Source organism: Zalophus californianus, chromosome 12 (assembly GCF_009762305.2).
Source record: "Zalophus californianus isolate mZalCal1 chromosome 12, mZalCal1.pri.v2, whole genome shotgun sequence".
NCBI lineage: Eukaryota > Metazoa > Chordata > Mammalia > Carnivora > Otariidae > Zalophus > Zalophus californianus.
Window position 1 is genome coordinate 92,165,258 of NC_045606.1, and position 19,473 is coordinate 92,184,730.

The 19,473-nt window shown below is 46.8% G+C and overlaps 1 protein-coding gene across 4 annotated transcripts in view; it reads left to right on the forward strand.

Moving 5' to 3' along the window:
* The window catches only part of TBXAS1 (thromboxane A synthase 1), a 158,419-nt gene that overhangs the window by 81,399 nt on the left and 57,547 nt on the right, over positions 1 to 19,473 (forward strand). For all 4 annotated transcript variants that reach the window (XM_027574593.1, XM_027574592.2, XM_027574594.2 and 1 more), the window contains one exon: positions 8,799 to 8,915. In XM_027574593.1, coding sequence (XP_027430394.1) covers positions 8,799 to 8,915 — 117 coding nt within the window. The remainder of the gene's footprint in view (positions 1 to 8,798; positions 8,916 to 19,473) is intronic.

The following is a 19,473-nucleotide window of genomic DNA, read 5'->3' on the forward strand; positions in this document are numbered from 1 at the left end:
CATTCATAAACATGTAAAAAGACCCATCAAAGATGAGATCTCTAGGAAACCCCAATGTTTATAGTTTTCCATCTGGGAATGTATTCATTTATCTTTAGCTTTGTTTATGGTCTTTAAGCCAATTCCATATTCATGACAAAACAATCCTTAGTGACTCAATTTTTTAAAAACCATCTTTAGAGTGGGATTTTCTCACAGGTTTTTGAAAGTCAAATTAAATCGGGTTCTGTGGTTCCCTCTTATCCATATGCTTATTTATCTGCTCAAAGAACTCAAGGAGATTAGTGAGGCGTGCTTTCTTCATACTGACACCATGCTGCCTTCCCTCTAATAAGCCATGTTTACTTAAGTGTTCAGCAATTCAACTTTATTATACATTCATTCAGTAAACATTAAATGCTTACTCCATGCAAGCTTCCACCAAATGGTCCCATGTGATACAGAAAATACCTCAGCATATTAGTCTGATACATTAAGTGAGAAGGAACTTAAATAACGCATGGTTTCATTTTTCAACTGTGAGAGCCCATCTCTGCTCACAAATCCAGGCTTGACTTACGCATGTCCCAGAACAGCCTGGTGCAGAAGGGCTGTGATGTGGGAAGCTGGGTTTGGCTCTAGAATTTGCTGTGAGCTGTAAGCGTCCCGTGAGGGACTGCCAGAGCCGAGCGGCCGGAGGTGGAGTGACACCGCAGGGAACTCGCTGACACACATCCGTACGGAGCAAATATTTGAATTCAAACTTGAGTCAAATATTTTTTCCACCTCGAGAAGCCTGGGCTGAAGAGACCGTGAATCCGACCTGGGGTGGCAGTTCTGGTATCTCGCCTTCCCACTCGGCTTCCTTGAGGCCCTCACTTCCGCGCGGTGCCCCGGCCGTGTCTTGCCCCTTCTCCACATGGGCTCCGCGGGCTGCTATCACCGGCCTCAGCACTTCCTGAAGTACCTTCGTGGGGCTGCAACCACACCTCACCGTTAAACCCAGATCAATCTTCTCACATTTCTACAACCTTAGTTGTCCCAGCACCTCAGGATCTGGGTTTTTTTATTTAGATATTTTTAACTAGCTCCCCTTTGCTATCGGGTACTCGAAGAAGCCATGGGGCAGCCTTTTTTTTTTTTTTTTTTTTTAAGTATCTGTGGAAACTGGAGCTGGGCCCACGTGACTCCACAGAAATGGTCATAACCAGCAGTGGGACTTCTTATAGCTGGCCTCCCCTCGGGGCCTGGAGTCGGGGAAGCTGTGGGAAGGTTGATAAGAGGTAGGGTGGTCTGTGGTTCGGGTTAGAGTGGTGTAGTTGGATGGGGGCATGGAGACCGTGTGGTCGATCACTAAGCTGATGCCAGGAGCTCTATGTTCTGGTCCAAAATGACAGCATGGGGCGCGGGTCAGTCCGCAGGCCTGCCCACCCCCAGTTCTGCCACTTGCACGTGGAGCAGAGGTGAGAGGTGGTGGTAGTTGTATGTGTGTGGGGTGTGCGTTCCAGGCCTCAGGTCCTCACAGGCAACACAGGAAGGTGGGGGGGTCTCCCGTCCAGGCACAGGTCCAGCCCCACTACTGCCTCACAAGAGTCGCACCTCTAGCCACGTAATGGATTTGGTGAATGGTTTTATCCAGAATCATGGAGACCCAAGGGCCTGGGTTGCCCCAGCTGCTGCCTCTGCCCACACGCACATGGGCATCATTGGTTTCCCTGTGAAACCACAAGCTTTGGCTGCTGACAAAGATTATGAAAGTTCTGAGGCAAATGAGTCACTGAAAACCTTATTACCCCCAGCATCTGCTGCAGCGCCCCGTTCCAGAGAAGAAGAGGAGCGTGTGGGCTCCTTACAGAGCTCATCAGCATGGAAAGCTCCGGCCAGAGCTCCAGCCCGAGCGGGCCAGCTGTGCTGGGGCCTGGGGACCTGCTTGCGGGGTCCACGGAGCCGGGGGGGTGGGGGAGAGGCTCTGTGGGTTTGCCGTGAAATGGGCCCCTACACCTCCAACTGGTCCCTCTCCGCTGACAACTTTGGGAAACTTACTCCTCTAGAATTTCTGATCCCCTTTCCCTTAAATAAAACATCCAGTAAATGAAAACATTCAGGTTTTCAAATGCGAGCGGTAAGATTTACGCTGTGAGAATGTCAAACCCTGAGCGCTCTTTTCAGCTTTGTGGGTTTAAGTTTTAAATCCCAGTTAGTTAACGCACAGTGTAATAGTGGTTTCAGATGTACGATTTCGTGGTTCAGCACTTCCACACAACACCCGGTGCTCATCACCAGTGCACTCCTTTTATGGTTTTGTTTTGTTTTGTTTTAAGATTTATGTATTTATTTTAAAGAGAGTGTGTGGTGGTGGGGAGGTGGAGGAGGGACGGAGGGAGAGGGAGAGAAGCAGACTCCCCCTGAGCGCGGAGCCCAACGCGGGGCTCAATCCCACGCCCCTGAGACCATGACCTGAGACTAAATCAAGAGTCAGACGCCCAACCGACTGAGCCACCCAGGCACCGCACAACAACACAAGTGCACTCCTTAATCCCCCATCACCCCCACCCACCTCCCCTCTGATAACCATCAGTTCTCTGTAGTTAAGAGTCTGTTTCTTGGTTTGTCTCTCTCTTTTTCCCTTTGCTCATTTATTTTGTTTCCTAAATTCCCCATATGAATGAAATCATATGGTATTTGTCTTTCTCTGACCAACGTATTTCACTTAGTAGCTTTGTCTTTCTTGAGAAGGGTCAGTGCACATGATTGGTCCACAGCTCTGAGCAAGGCAGAGATTCATACGTAAAACCCAGACCGCCAAAAGCCAGAAACAGATGTGTGCAATCTCATTTGCCTGAGCCCTATTTTGAGCCAGGACGCCCTGATGTCTATGACACATTGTGCTATGCACCGGAAACCCTCTAGCCTGAGCTGGGAGCATCTCATCCTGGGATGGGCTGCCCATGGGACGTTCCCAAGTGACACCCACAATAGGATGCCCACCCCCTGTAGGCCTCCCCTTTCACCTGCTTTTCTCAGGTCTGGACGTGGCCGGTTCTGAAAAAGCCAGGCCCAGGGAAGTGCATTTGATCTGTGAAACACACTTAGCTTCAGGTTTTCAACTTGGTAAGTGTGAACTCTAACATTTTTCAAGGTGCTGAGTGCATCATGAAGCCTGAGGAAGGTAGGAATAGTGCTAAGTGGTATTGATTTCAATGCTCAAATGCTCTTCTCTCAGTGCCTTGCAGAACTTTTTAAAACTTCAAAATCTTGCTGAAAATGATTTCATATTTCATGTCTTACTAGACCCTTCCTTTGACAGGAAGCCATCTTTACATTTCTCAAAAAAGGAGAAGTAAAATCTTGTTCTTGTATTTATACCTCCTTTCTCTAACTTTTGTGGTGGCAGAAGTAGAAACAAGTGTGTAAACCAGGAGATTAATATCTCGAATTTGGGGGAGAGAACAGTCAATAAGACACAGAAGCAATTCTGGTGTCTCAGTAGCTGTATTCCTGAACATCTCATGAAGTCAAGTCACCGTGCCCGTGAGTCCTGACCCTCATGCTCCTCCATTGCCCCAATCTCTTTTAATAACACCCAGTTTCTTCCCATTCTCCCCCACCTTCTACAAGCCATGGCCCAGCAGTATGGTGAAAGTCAGATGGCTTAAAGAAATGAAATCAGATTCTGGATTTGCTGCCTTTTATTAGCTGAGTGACATGGACCAGCCCTTCAACTTCTCTGAGCCTCTTGCATCAAGTATGAGCGTCAGAAGAGCTAACCACCGGGTGTGTTTGGCTCCCAGTACAGGGGGCAGTCAGCGCCAGTGGGCAAACCATGGCGTCCTGCCAGCATCCCAAAGAGCCGTTTTGAGCTTCAGATGCAAGGGTCCCTCTTAGGACCCACCAGGAGAATTTCTTCTCCCAGTCAAGCGTGACAGGTGCTATATCCGGGACACATGTCTCTCCTTAACACTGTTTCTGTCAAGAAACTGCTGGGAGCTTTTGAAGGTGTTCCTCAAAAGACTTCACAAGCCCCCTGGACCCCTTCCCCAGTCAGGAAGAGCCCATGCTGTGGGGTACAGGGCTCACAGAAACAGTTCCGAGCCTATGGTTTCCTCCTCTTTGGTGGATAAAATTCTAGGAACCCTATATCAGGCAGGGCCACCAGTGCCCATATCAGGACTTTGTCAAAATTAGAAGAGGTCCCCTTCCTTCCAGCAGCTGATGCCGAGTTGGCAGATGGAGCCTGATCTGAGTTGCGCCCCCTAAGCCAGCCCCCTAGACCAGTCCCAGTCTAAGGCAGAGCAAGGGACCAAAGTGTGTCCCTTAGGATCATTTTCTTTTTTTTTTTTTTAAGATTTTATTTATTTATTTGAGAGAGAGAGAGAGAATGAGAGATAGAGAGCACGAGAGGGAAGAGGGTCAGAGAGAGAAGCAGACTCCCTGCTGAGCAAGGAGCCCGACGTGGGACTCGATCCCGGGACTCCAGGATCATGACCTGAGACGAAGGCAGTCGCTTAACCAACTGAGCCACCCAGGCGCCCAGGATCATTTTCTACTGGCCAAGAGTGAATGGATGAAAACTCCCCAGTGGCGACAGAACACTTTTTCTACATCAAAGCACCAAATCTAAGCCCTGTTTGCTTGAAATCTTTGTACAGACGGATAGCAATCGTCATATGGTGAAAATAACATGTTTTCAGGTATAGAATTTGGGCTTATCCAGGTGAGAGAACTCTAGAGCTTTTGTTGAGTCATATAATAAATAAGGGGCTAAGCAAGAGGTTTCACGGACGCAGACGAGGAGAGAGAGAGGTGGTGCCACAGAGCTTCCTCATCTGGGCAAGGTTGTGCGAGAAGCCGAGGTTTGCAACCGTGGGCCCAGCATCTTGTGATCATGGCACACTTTGATATTCATATTTTTGCGGCGTACCTGACATACTTTACACTGAACGGGATGGCGACACTGGCCTCATGACCAGTGATCTATAACCATATTTTGGAGTCTTCAGAAGCACCTCCCTCTGTTTGCCTGCAGCCCTGTGTGGCTATTGGAGAATTGCTGACGGCCCCGCCAAGGCGTCACAGAGATCATACACATCTTAAGTCAATGTTCTTGCGGGTGCCAGGACACAAGAAACCTTTTTTGGCGGGACGGGGGAGAGCTCTAGCTTCATATTCTATTAGGCCTCTTACACATTTTTCATCATGACACGCCTGTTCAGTGAGAGCAAAAACATGCACTGCATGCATTTTGCATTTCGCAGCATTTTCCGGAAACAGTTGGTGGTTCTCATGTGGCTCTCTCAGGCCACAGGTCTGGCCCACGCTCAAGCCCCAATGCATGGTGCTCTCTTCATGGGAACACAGAATGCCGAGGTGTTGGTTTGCTTTAATAACTCGTTCCTCTGGATGATGTGATTCTTCAAAGTTTAAAGCTTATGCTTAGTGGGCCTAATAAGAAGCTAGACTCCATTTTAAGAGATCTTAATGGAAAAGACAAGCACATTCGGCTGTCCCAGGGGAACTTGGCCACAAGGCCACTATTGAACCATTGCAGCTTGCCAAAGCAGTGTTTTCATAATTCCGGGAGAATCATCCCAAGATTAAGGAAATGATGTGAAAAGCACTTTGTTAGCGGTAAGATCAACATATACTGGTTGTAAACCACCCCATTCCCACTCTCCAAGTCAACTGTGAGCTCCTTTTGAGGGCAAGGATTCCATTCTTTGTCTTGATAGTTTCGGTGCTGACATAGAACCTGGCACATAGTAGTGCTCAATAAATGTTCACAGCTTGGTAACTCTGCAACTGGCAGGATTTTAGTCGAGGGAGGGGGGAAAGCTCCCACTTTTGGGGTTTAGGTTAGAGTAGGCTTTTGGAAATTTTTTGACTGTGTAAAAACACATTTCACATTATGACACAGAATACACACCCACACACTCTCCCACACACTCACATACACTCTCACATGCTCTCTTACACACACACACACACACACACACACACACACACACATCCTTATCTTGAAAACAATATTCTTACTTTGAAATGCTCCTCAGAGTATCTTCTACTCTGTTCTATTCCTTGTTTCCCTTAGCTTTTCTTTTCTAAAATGCTCTTTGCCATCTGCTACCTTGATTTCATGGCTGGTTATGGCCTGTAGTCTGGAAACCCCCTGGCTGCAGAGTGATTGGAGGGACCTGCGCTGAGACTCAGGAGACAGGGCTGGGCGGACAGGAGTCTAGAAAGCCCTGTTTCTCTGGATCTTCCTTCCTGAGGCTCGTGGTCCCTTCCTGTCTCAATACTCCCAGTCTTGGACCTCAGGGGAGAGCCCTCTGGAGGGCTGAGCTCTGGAGGCATCACTCAGTAAATGGAGCCAATTATTATGCGGAAACGGGGTTGGGGGAGGGGACAAGGGAGTTAGTGTTCGATAGGCACAGAACTTCAGTTGTGCAAGATGAAAAGCTTTCTGTGGACAGATGGTGGAGATGGTTGCACAGTAGGAATATACTTAATGCGACAGAACTGTACGCTTAGAGATGGTTATGATGGTTAAGTTTTACATTGCGTGTATTTTGCCACAATTGAAAAGTATATATATGTGAAGACAAACAAGCCTGGAGTGTTCCCCTGGAGATGAAGCCTCAGGGCTGGAAGAGTCCTTAAGGGTCATTTAGACCAATCCCCCCTGGACGCTCAAGCCTCTCGCGTAGAATTTCCCCAAAATGGATTACAGTCACCAGTGACAGAGGCTCATCACTCAAAGCAGGTTATTTTATCTTGAAACAGTTCTGGCTTTTGACTGCCCAGAGGTTTTCCTTTAGATGAGCTGGAATTTTCCCCATAGCTTCCACAACGGCACCCACTTCTACCCCTCAGGGTCACTGAAACAACCTAAATTTCCTCTTCCACATAATATGCATTCAATAAGTATTTTTTTCAGTGCATCCTAAGTATCACTCTCTGATCTAACAAGTCTTCTCTTTCCAGCTACACATTCCCAAATCTGTCAAACTGTCCCCTCACCACCCCACCGCTCTTCTGAAGGGACCGATCAGCTGCTCTCCCTCTCACAGTGTCATCTCTAGAAACGAAAACACGACTCTAACCAATGCCCCAAAATTTCCCATCACGAAATGGAGAATTCTAATGGCAGCCGTAGGCTGAGAGGAGAGTGTTGGCTTGGCGGGCTGATGAGGGAGATACTTGAGGACAATGCTGACATATTATGTAGAAGATCAGATTTGTCCTCTGGGTGCAAGTTTAAAAAAATCTCATGGATCCAGTCCTTAGGTCTGAAGGACAGAAGCAAGATCCAATCAACCATGACTCTCATCTCTAATATATTCTGTTCCATCAGAACCCCATAAACCACCACCCAGCTCTCCTTGCACTGAAATGCTTTATTACATGTAGCGTGGCCCAGGACTGGGTGTTTGCCAATATGCAAATTTATATAATGTATCATTTCCTCCTTTGACTCTGGAACCCAAACAAATGGGTCATGTTCCCAAAATTCCATAAAAGTACGATTCTGTATAGTGACCATGGCACTCCTAAAGGGAGAGGGATTTCTCTGCAGAAAAATATCTCAGCAGCTTCGTTCTACTATATAATTAAATCCCCCCTAGATACTTTGCAGTTACGTTTCATAGCTTATTTTGAACGTTCATATTTTATCAGAAAATTATAATTTTCCTCTAAACACGAGTTTTTACCAGGCTTTTGAATTATGATGGCTGACTTCATATTTCAACTCAAAAACAGTAAAAAGAAATAGTGAAAGTGTCCATCAAACGAGGTGCCAAAGAGTGTTTGGTCTTCCAATCCCCCTGCCTTCCTGGACCCTGGCGCCCTGGGTCTGGGGGCACTCGGACCAGCTTGCGGGACTCCAGTTTGGACGACCCAGTAGGAGTAACTGGTTTCAAAATGGAACAGAATGGCCTGGGAAGAAGGGTGAGGAGACCTCATGTTTTGCGTGCTTTCAGACTCAGCTTGAATAGCTCCCCTCAGAACCACCTTTCTGACCAGTTAGGCCCATCATTCTCTCACCTGGCTCTATTTCTCTCTCATAACACACACATTTGTTAGTGTAGGGGCTTCCTGTCTGCATCCCCAAGAGACTGTCAGCTCCTTGAGGGCCACCGCAACGCCTTCTTTATTCGACACTGTGTAGCCAACTCCTTGCACATAAGAGACCCAACAAATGTTTGCTGAAGGAGAAAAATGAGTGAATAGAAGAACCCAGAAACACAGTGAAGGCGTTCTCTTCGAAGCAGCTCTGTTGAGACATACTTCTGAACGATTCTCTTGCTTTTCCCTGTCCCTCCACACTCCCCACCTTCTCTCCCCCTCCACACGCGTGTCCCCAAAGAGCCAGAGACACGAGTCTGTCATCTCTCGGCCCCACATAACAATCCAGCCACACAAAACCCCTTGCCACCAAGTTCAGACATGAACCTCAATCCCAGGAAAGACAAGCCCAACTCCAAGAAGCCTGCTGTTTGGTCTTCAGGGAACTCTTGCTCCGCAGGGGGGCGGCAGGACCCATAGAAGCCTCTGAGTCACTTGTATGGTGCGGACCGCATTGTAAGAGGGTAGAAGTGGGTCAGCAGAGCCTACCCATCTGCTGCCCCTGGGCCCTCAGCCATGAATCTTTGGACCATTATCCATGAGCCTTTACATGCTTCCTCCACATCCTTGCGAGAGAATTCTCCTAATTTGGGGGTCATTGGTGGACTTTAACCAGAGTGTTTGTCATAGACCTGTACTGTCACCAAGGTGGCTTTGCCTCCCTCGTGTCCTGATCCTCTGCTTGTTTCTCTCAGGTGTCAGGTTTGGAGTCCAAACCGGTAATGGACAGCGTCCTGTTTTTACGTGACAGAAGATGGGAAGAGGTCAGAAGTGTCCTGACTTCGGCTTTCAGTCCTGAAAAGCTGAGTGAGGTAAGATGCAAGGAATGCAGACTCACCCCTTACGGTTCCTTCTCTCCAAATCATGATGGAGAGCGGGTTTCCGTGGCACCCCTTGTCCACGTGGCACTTTAAAATGCCCTGCCCACAGGGGCCTTCAAACCTCCCTAGGACGCAAAAAAGCCTGGAGTGGGTTCCACTTCCTCAGGCTCCCCCATCTCCAGTTGCCACGAAACAATTGTGAGTGTACAAGTGCATCTGGCACTCCCACGAGGTCCCAAGACTCTGCCCCGGGCACTTTGAGGCCACCCAGGAGAAAACGGGAGCCGTGCCTCTCCTCCTTCCATGTCTGATGGCTCGCCTGGGGATCTTGTTAAAATGCAGATTCTGATTCAGCAGGTCTTGGGGGCGGGGGGCGGTGAGATTCTGCATTTCTAATAAACTCCCGGGTGAAACACCTTTTACATAGGGAGGAACCAGAGAAGAGCTTGAAACAAAGGTGAGCTGTGGATCCAGTCTGAAGTAGGGAAGAGAGGGCCGTGGCCTGCGGGGGAGGAGCGAACACCAGGCTCACAGGCATGCCCAGGTTAACCTTGGAGGCCGTGTCAGTGGGATAGGAACACAACATGCTGCCAGCTCTTTAAAACCCTGGGCTCCCTCTTTCCCCCACCCAGAGACCCACCCTTTTCTTCCCGCCCTCGGTCCTGCCTCTCGGCCAAGTTCCGTCACACTTGATCTTCACCAATTGCTGGTCCGGCTTTGGTGTTTGGCCTGAATTCTGCAAGCATTTGGGGGACCGAGCACTTGAGCCCTTCTGATGTGAAGTGCTCAGGGACTGACTCAGAGTCCCAAGTACCTGGGCAACTCCAGAGCAAGCTTCCTTCCAGAGCCATCCACCATGTCTAGCTGTTCCAGACAGCCTGGGGTCTGAGCGGTCTGTCTTCAGGTCAAGAAATGAAAGCTACTCTTAAACTCAAGATGCTCACCCATACGGTCCTGTTTAATTCCTATAAATCTTCTGAAGTCCCCGAGAAGGGGAGAGGTCCCATACTTCCTAATTAATCCCATCCAATAAAACACGCTCAGAAACCAGTGATCCTGCCCACGTTCGGTGAGGTTTTGGTATTGGAGGGCGGTGGGTGAGCTCAGCTTGTAGCACCAGCTGAAACTCACCGAGCTCTTACCTGTGCCAGGTACCACACGCAGGGCTTCCCATCTGTCTCACCACACTTCATCTCGACCACATCCCTGTGAGGTCAATACTATTAGGATCACCCTCACTGCACAGAGAAGGAAACTGAGGCACCGAGAGATTGCATAACGCACTCCATGTCACACAGCTTGTTAAGTGGCACAGCCAACATCTTAATCCAGCTCCAGAACATGCTTCGCCTCTCTTACCTACGTGTGATTTTCAAACATTGTTCTAAGGCTCCTTAGGACCGTCCCAGGGGCTATCTGGAGGGCGGGGGGAAGGGAAGGGTAGCAAACGGGGCCTCTGTGGAAACCTAGGGGGATCAGAAGCAGCACTTCTGTCTTTTCTGCCCGAGTCTGGAACCCACTGAGGTATGGAAACATGTTTCACACAGAGGAAGTACACATTTCTCCTTTCTTACCAGTAAAGCCCTCTGAGAAACGTAGCTCCGCCATCCGGTCACGTGGGCCTGCCACTACTTCACCCAGAATGGGACACGGCAGCATGAGAATGGACCCAGATCCTAGCAGGGCTGCCCACGCACGCGCGGTTCCCTCCTCCCAGGCCCCAGTCTGATCCGGGAAGGCGCTGAGAGCAGGAGACACCACCCTCCTCAGCCACAGGTACACATGCGAATCACCTGGGAGCTTTGAAAACCAGGGCAGAGTCCCACATCGACAAGTTCTGATTAAATCGGTGTGGTTTGGAAGGCAGCCCCGGTCTGAGGGGCTTTGCGGCTCCCCAGGTGATTCTCGTGTGAAGCCAGCGCCGGGTAAGATCCCCTCAGGGAAACTCAAGGAGGGGCGGTCTTGCTTCAGCTGGTGGAACGGGCCCTGCTCCACGCTTCGCTGCGCTACACACTGAGATTTCAGGTGAGGATCTGTTCCAGGGAAGGGCCTGCTTCTTTTAAAACTGCAAAAGCAGTAGGATGACCACCCAGACAAGGTGGGGGGAGTGTCACCTTTATTACAGGCAGTCACTAAAATGTTGAGGTAGCCGAAAAGAGGGGTGGGGAAGAGAAGTAGGTAAACCGAGGGTTGACATCACTAGCTCAAACATGTCGCCATCAAGTTTCTTTAATCATGAGTAAACAGTGGCTTGTTGGCAGCACTGCAGATGCGGAATCTCATCACTTGTTGAAAAGAATTGATGAAGGGTAGCTGATTTTTTTTTTTTTAAGTAAGCAAGAAAGGGGAGAAAGTTTTCTCGACAGATTTGAGCTGTTTCTTTGGGGAAAAAAATAAATCTGGGTCTTTTTTCAAGGGCTAGATTTCTTTAGCAGGGTATACTCCAAAAACTGATAGAATTTCGTTTCCCAAACAAATTCAGTGCTCCTAGGTTCAGAAGGAGAAAATGCTTTGGATTCGTTGCAGAAAACAGAGTTCCTCCAAGTGGTTTATTGCACTAAGGTACCTAGGGGAAAGGGGGAGGTCATATATGACGTGAAGGAGTAGGGGGGGGGAAGGGAGGAGGGAGAAATTTCATAGACCAGATTCCCTGGGTTTTGCTTCAGTTCTACCCCATTACTTAACATATACTACCCGTAAACTTCACCATATTAAAAAATCTTCCCACTCAATATAGTTGAATTTAAGTTCTGGGGTTTCCATTAGAAAGGATGCCGTTCCAGTGGCAGCAATAGTCACCTCTCTCCCCACCTCCGGAGCATTTAGACTGGGTGAGTTTGAGGTTCTTGGGCTGGGGGGGCATCTAAATAGAGGCGTCAGGAAGTAGTTGACTGCAGGTCAGGAGCTCAAGAGAGAAGGGCAAGAAAGATGGTCATCAAAAACACAGACATGGCAAGGTCACGCCCAGTGTGCGTGCAGCACCAGAAGAGAAGAGGGTGGTGGTGAGAACCATATTCAAGTGAGGGGCAGAGGAGAGACCTACAAGTAAGACTCAAGAAGAGGAGCCTGCAGGGCGCCTGGGTGGCTCAGTTGGTTAAGCGACTGCCTTCGGCTCAGGTCATGATCCTGGAGTCCTGGGATCGAGTCCCGCATCGGGCTCCCCGCTCGGCGGGGAGTCTGCTTCTCCCTCTGACCCCCTTCCCCCTCGTGCTTTCTGTCTCTCATTCTCTCTCTCTCTGAAATAAATAAAAAAAATCTTTAAAAAAAAAAAAAAAAAAGAAGAGGAGCCTGCAGTAGAAGGCCAGGAGAATGTGGAAGGGAAATGTATTTCAAGGAGGAAGGAGCAGCAAAGGTGTTAAATGTTGCTTAGGTAGAAAGGAACACCAGCACAAAAAAACTACGTGACAAAGATAATATTTTCAAATATTCAAGCAATGTCTGTGTGTGTGGTACTCTACAAATCATGTCCCCTGTGGTCTTCCTTCTTGCACTGAATCAGTGGTGTGTGTTGCTTCAGAAGGAGGCAGGGGATGCCTTCCAGAACCAGGAGGTCAGTGCTCAGTTTTGACCTGCACGCACATCAGGCTTTCTCAAGCCCTATTGAGACAGTGGTCTCGGAAGCTAAACATTCTTGGGAAAGAAAAGAGTTTTTTCTAATTCCACAGGCAGCTTCCCTTGGAATCTGAAGAGCAAGGTTTGGGACTCTGAGCACCGAGCATCACTCTGCACCAAAGTGTGGACAGGATGGAGGCTATGACAAGGGGTAGTTGCCACCCTGTGGAAGATGGGTGGTGGGGAGGAGGGAGGGAGGGCAGGGTGCCAGTCTTAGTGCCCCTGACTACCTCCTCCCCCAGCCTAAGTGACCCTCTAGGTTTCTAGATGCTTCTTTGGTCTTTAACCTCCCATTGCCCTTTGCTCTCTAGGTCACTGGTGCTCAAACCCTTTGCGACCAAGGGCTGCACCAGAATCACCTAGAATCCTTGTTAAAATACATAATTCTAGCCACTCTAGGACCTACAGAATGAGACCTTCTACGGGTGACTGAGAACCTGTATGTTTTGCAAGGTCCCTGACATAATTCTGGTAGGAGTCAGAATGGAAAGCACTGGTGTGAGTCTTCCTCTTGGTCCCTCACCTGACCATCAAAGACCCGGGGTTTCCCCAGACTTGCAGGTGCTGAGCCCCAGAACCTTGTTTCCCCTTCCCTGCTCTGTTTTTCTCTGTAGCTTTACTGCCGGCTAACAGCCCATTTACTCTAGTCCTTTTTTCTCTATCATTAACTGCATAGCAATAGGCACATAATGTGTACTCAGTGATGATTTGCTGGATGAATGGATGGATGGATGGAAGGATGGGTGGGTGGGTGGATGGACAGATGGAGAATCAAAGGGCCAGGAAGCTTTCTACTGAAGGATATATGTTAGACAAAGATAAAAGAAAAACAAAAGGGAATAATTTTATCAAGGAAAAGCCAAATAAGGGGATGAGGCACATCACTGGCTTTCTCTTTGGAGAGTCACAGGTATATACATGCAGAAATAGAAAAAGCAGGGCCCAAAGACAGAGAGAGGAGAGGGAGGCACACAGGGACATGGGGTGGAGGAGGCAGAAATGACGAGAGAAGCTCGGACAACAGACCCGAGCCTGCCCTCCCCTCGATTATGGACACCTGAGGCCGTCTTCCCCGAAATAGCTTTGCAATATCAATATCTCCATTCCTTGATGAATTCATAAGTAGCTTGGGGACTTCTGTTATCAAACTTCAGAATTTATTCTTGAAATAAAGATTTGTTTTCCCTTGGAATTCTGCAGCTTGTTTCCATTAGCACCTTGGCGGTCTGCGCCCTCTCCTACCTGCGTCTGGAAGTGTCATTAATATTCAAAGGGCCGAGATGGCACTGTCCTTATCCGTGTACATATTAGACAGCCTTGGTCAGCAATGCTTGAAAGTTACTTTAAAATCAGCATTAAATCACAAAGCCATATTTTTTATTTAAAATAAAACTGGGTTTTGGCTTCAGATTTGGGATGACATAGAAAGATAAGGCACTGGTGAAAATCTGGTTGCTGCATTCCTGATTCCAGAAAAAGAGACCACCGAAATCATAGTCCAGTGACAGCCAAACTATTGAGGTCTATATTACAGGATTCCTGAGCACTGCCGGGAAAACAAATGATTTTTTTTTTTATTAGGGAATATTTTGCCCAGTTGACCTGCCAGAGTGTTCGCCCTGTCCCCAAAAAGAGAATTTTTTAAAAAGGGCAACCAGTAGATTTATTGAGATTTTTAGAGTCTTATGATAGATTCTCTACCAAAGACTATTAATGAGTAACCCTGGGGTTGTGTAAAACTTTATTATGGGTCAGAAAGTAAATAGATTTAATTTTAGGAAACAAAACTGGAGCTAAATTAATTCTCTCTGAGGGAAAAATATAAATAATGGGGAATCCCTGGGGACCCAGGTTAGCGCTAATTTTATTTTTAAATTTTATCATTCATCTGAAAGAGGGAGCATACATGCAATCTACACATTTGTAAATTCCTCTAAGCTCTTCTGATTTTACAAATAATAAGTCAATTAGAATAAGTTTCTAAGACTCTTCTAAGACTGTGTAAGTCAGCACAAAAGCGGCAGCTAACTTTCGGTGTAACCAAGAAGAAAATAATACACTTAAGAGGAAAGCATCAAAACCGTACTTACATGATAATGAACTTTCAAGCTATGAATTACTACCGAGGAAAGGGATTTAAAATTGTTGAGGTCTGAAAAGGCCCATGGTCATACAATTCCGTAAAATATTGCCAATCATCTTCTTTTTTTATTATTATTATTTTATTTATTTATTTGAAAGAGAGAGAGCACAAGCAGGAGGAGGGGCAGAGGGAGAGGGAAACGGAGTAGCAGACTCCCTGCTGAGTGGGGAGCTAGAAGCAGGACTTGATCCCAGGACCCTGAGATCAGGACCTGAGCTGAAGTCAGACACTTAACCAACTGAGCCACCCCCGCGCCCCTGACAACCATCTTCTGAGAGATTAGCTATGTACCTTAGCATATTAATGGGTTGGGAGAGTCTGCAGTGAAGAAATCTGTTTAACCTTATTTATTCTGGGCTCACATAAGCTTTTAGTAGGTGAAAACACAGGTCATTAACATCAAAGCCAGCAACTGGGAGAAATGAGGCCACGGGGCACTGTGACTTTGGTGGTCCATGGGGGACGCCATTTTTAAGTGCCTCTAGCAGAAGCCAGGCTCCAAACCGGAGGGACCATGGATCCTACCCAATATGGTGGCTCGTGTCTTCTCAGTCCTCAAAGCACAATAGAAGGAATGGGTATTTCCTCACTCACCCACATCATTAAGCTGATGGTGACCCGCTGAGCAGATACAGGAGAGCTGGAAGCTTCATACAGGAGAGCCTGAGCCTGGCTGGGTGTGTCACTCAACAGCAAACGAGCCAATCATATCTCTGGGCATAGGGACTCAGTTAAAGAAAAGCCAGACTGACAGGGAAGGCTGGTATCTCTCACAGTCGCCAAGAATCCAGCGCTCTGCCTAATTTTTCACTTTCATCCAGATGTTTCCTGTCAGGAAGGCACAGTCAATAATGTATGAATCTTAAAGGCGGAGGCAGATGTGGTTATTATTCCCTCTAGGCCTTTCCTGCCTTGGAGAAGACATATTACTCCAGAATGACTACAATTTTAAAAAATTTAAGTTGATATAGCCAGCTTATGAGTAAATGCATAGCTGCGATCATTTCAGTGCAAAAGTCTTCGCAGGATTACAATCTTCATCACGGTTTGGCTCGGCCTTTAAATTTTCACTGTACACTCTTCAGACGATCGTGCACAAGGGCTTCTAGAACAGAACCCACTCTCCCAGTAATGTTGCAGTAAGCAGCTCTCTCCCTCGGCTGTATGAGCCTCTAGCAGTCTATTTTTAATATTTGCTTTTATTTCTTAATCCTTCCGAACAATAAAAATGAAAGTCATTACAACCAAGTGTGGCTGTGGTAATAAATACTTTGGAGTCCAAAAATACATTGTCTCTGCCTGACCAGTTGCCCATTTTCCAGAATGTCTGGGTATTTATCTAGCAGCAAGAGACCATTATCCTTCGACACAGTTGTATTCCACTGACACCTAATCTCCTAATTAAAATTGGTATAATGATGGACTGTTTAAATTCTGGTTAAAATGTTCCTTTTCCATTTGCATTTAAAAAAACACACTCCTCATCATGGGTACCCCATCCTGGGTAATAATTTGGCTTTCCTTTGCCAGACTCATAATGTCACTCTGACTTGCCACTGGTTAAATCTAAATGAGCATCTAAATGTGCCTCCCAGCTTGGCTGTTGCTAGGCAACCCCAGCAGCCACCTCCTCATCGGGGTGAGTTCTAATTGGTCACAACTCTTGACAGGAACCACTGACTTATTAGAAATGACACTTGATTATTCACCTAGATGGCTAGAGCTGATACTTATCAACAGGAAATTCTGCATAAAAATAAGTCATGGATGTTTTTAATATCTGGGTGGCAAAAGGAGGTAATAGGTTTTGTTAACTGGTATTAATTTTACATTTGTTAACCACCCATTTAAAGCACTTTAAGGTATTATTATTTTTGATTATTTTTGAAGTCAACAATATGTTTAAATACCATCTCCCATCCCCATTAGCTGACCCTTATTTATTCAGAAAATCCCCCTCTGACATCAGTTCCAAAACAACATTGCCCACAGGTCTAAGAGTGCCAAATAGAATGAAACATTAAATTCCTAAAATTCAATGAAGATTTATTAGTTCCTGTCTTTAAGGGGTGTATAACGTAGAAGGGCAACAAAGTGCACAAATCCTACATTATTACCGAGTAGTGGAAAACAGTAACAGAGTTCACGTCTTCTTTCGAGCATCAGAAGCCACTTTGGGGGCAGGGGATAGCATTGGAAGTGAGTCCTGAAGATTTTACTGAGCTTTGACAGAGGGAGAAGGTGCATTGCAAGTAGAATGAGCTACAGGAACAAAGGCATCTGGACGAAAAGTACAGGATGTGTTCAGGGAATAGATGAGTACAAATTGGCTGGAACACGGGGTACATGTAAGGGATTACTGAGAGAAAACTGGAAAAGTAGGTTGAGGCACAGAGAGTTCTGTGCCGGGGGAGGGTTTGGTGTGAACTTCACTGGAGGGCGAGGAGCTATTAAGTACTTGAAAGTGGGGGAGTAAGGAAAGGAGTTTCAGCCATTTAGCCTGCAGGATGCGAGACTACCACTAGATCCTGCGACAGACACTTCCAGAACAGATGAGGACAGCTGCAAGTCATACCTTTGGAGTCTCCACTTTCCATGGCCCCGGGGCCGGGGCGGGGGGGGCGCGGACACAGCTCCCGGGAGCCATATTTTCATCTTAGGGTGGGGCCCTCTGCTCAGGCTCTTTTCTGAATCCCTCTTCATATGTAGACCATGAGTCACCCTGCCTTTACACCATCAAAGTGTGGGGAACATCTCAGTTTAGAAGTACGAGATAATGCAGAAGGGACCCTCTCTTTCCCGCTCCCTGCTCAGGAGACTTCGGGCTGACTCTGTTCTCCAAAGTTCCGGGGGGGGGCTGCCAAGGGTTTAATGGTGCTTGTTTGTTTGTTTGTTTGTTTTCCAAGTTCATGGCATCCGAGCTGCATTAAGTGAAATTATAACCTAGAAGTCAGTTGACTGAGGAAAAAGGGAATGTGGAGGCAAAAGCAACAAGCCAGGAGTCAGAGGATCTGAATTTCTAATTTTCACTTTTACTAAATTATTGAAACATAAAAATAACCAGATTTAGGTCTTCATGTAATTCTGAAGTCAATGCATGAAAAAGATATAGTAAGACTTTCTTACAGGGTCTTGAGATGTGTTGGAGCAAGGAGAGAGGCTCATGCATCCAACTCTTCACTCTGCCAAACTAGGAAGTTGCCTGCTCTTTCCATGGTCCCTAAGTAACTATCTCAATCTGTTGCTTAGTGACCTCATTCAGATCCTAGAATGTCCATGGAAAGGGAATTTATAGTGCACTGCAATTAGCCCCTCATTTGGGGGTGAGGACCCCAGTTCAGAGAAACTCCAATGACTTGCCCAAAGTAAGAGGTAGAACGAGCACGGGCACCAGATCTTTCACACAGAGCCAGCTCCCAGCAAACTGCACCGCATTCATGCTCAGACAGAAAGAGCTCTTCGATCAGTTAATGTTCCTTCTATGTCAAGGCCCTCAAGGAACATTCAGTCAACCTGTCATCGCATAGATATTTCTAGAGACGCAACTGAATGTGTTGCGCTGAGCAACAAATACTGAACAAATACTGAAAACTTCAAAAATGATAGAACAAATACTGAAAACTTCAATAATGCATGACAACATACAAGAGTTGCCACAAGAGGGTGACACTGAAAGTATATTAGTTAGTTACCCATTGCTGTGTAACAAATTACCCCAAAACTTAGCAGCTTAAAACAACAAAACTCTATTAGCTCATGGTGTCTGTGGGTCAGGAATCTGGCATGGCTTTGCCGGGCACCTCTGTTTCAGGGTCTCTGCATGTAGTCATCAAGCTGTCGGCCTGGGCTGTGATCTCATCTGAAGGCTTGACTGGGGGAAGACCTGCTAAACTTACTCACATGGTTATTGGCAGGATTCAATTGTTAGTGGGCTTTGGAAAATAGGATAACAAGCTTGTTCTATGTCCTTCAGTCAATGTCCCCACAAGTATTTTCATTAGACCAATCTGGTGACTGAGTACAGAATGGATTGAAAAGTGAAAAGAAAGAGGGCTAGGAAGCTCTTTGAAAATTGTTTTTTAGTCCACCTATATGTCCAGCACTATATAAAGTAATGAGACTACAAAGATGCTTACGCTTCTTTGTTCTCGAGAAGCAGGATGACAGCCACACCTGGAATGTGGTTCCAGGTGACAGGTGGCAAAGCCTGAATTAGAGTAGTCGATGGGAAGGTAAAGATGAAAGGAAAGAGACAAGGAACTAATGATAACATGGTGAGACAAGAACAGGTGGATCCAATGGGAATAAGAGGAAAGAAAATGGTGCCAGGCATCCAAAGCAGTCTGGGAGCATGAGGGTCCTCCAGAGGACAGCTGGCCTGCCTTCTAGTGCCAAGCCTTTTACATATTTCTAATTGCTGTCACAACTCTTCAAAGAAGGTCTTATTATTTCCATTTTGCAGCTGAAGAAATAGACTCACTGAAGTTGAGCAATTTGCCCAAGGCCACACAACTAAGAAGTGCCAAGCAGAAGAAATCTAACAACTGGCAGTGGCTTTGAGAATTTGCTCTCCCAGGGTCAAGCTTACTTAACAAGTTCAGCATCTTAGCCTCAGAGGAGGAAACACCACTGAAGAAATTTGGGAATCACCTAGGAGAGAAGAAAGCCTATGAGCAGGAGAATTTCTTAGCCCGTCTTTGTCATTACCCCATGAGTTGTCTCTTTTGATCACTCTGAAAGCTCTCTCCACCTTGTTGAATTAATTCTATTGCCCTCTGTCTATACCTTGACTCA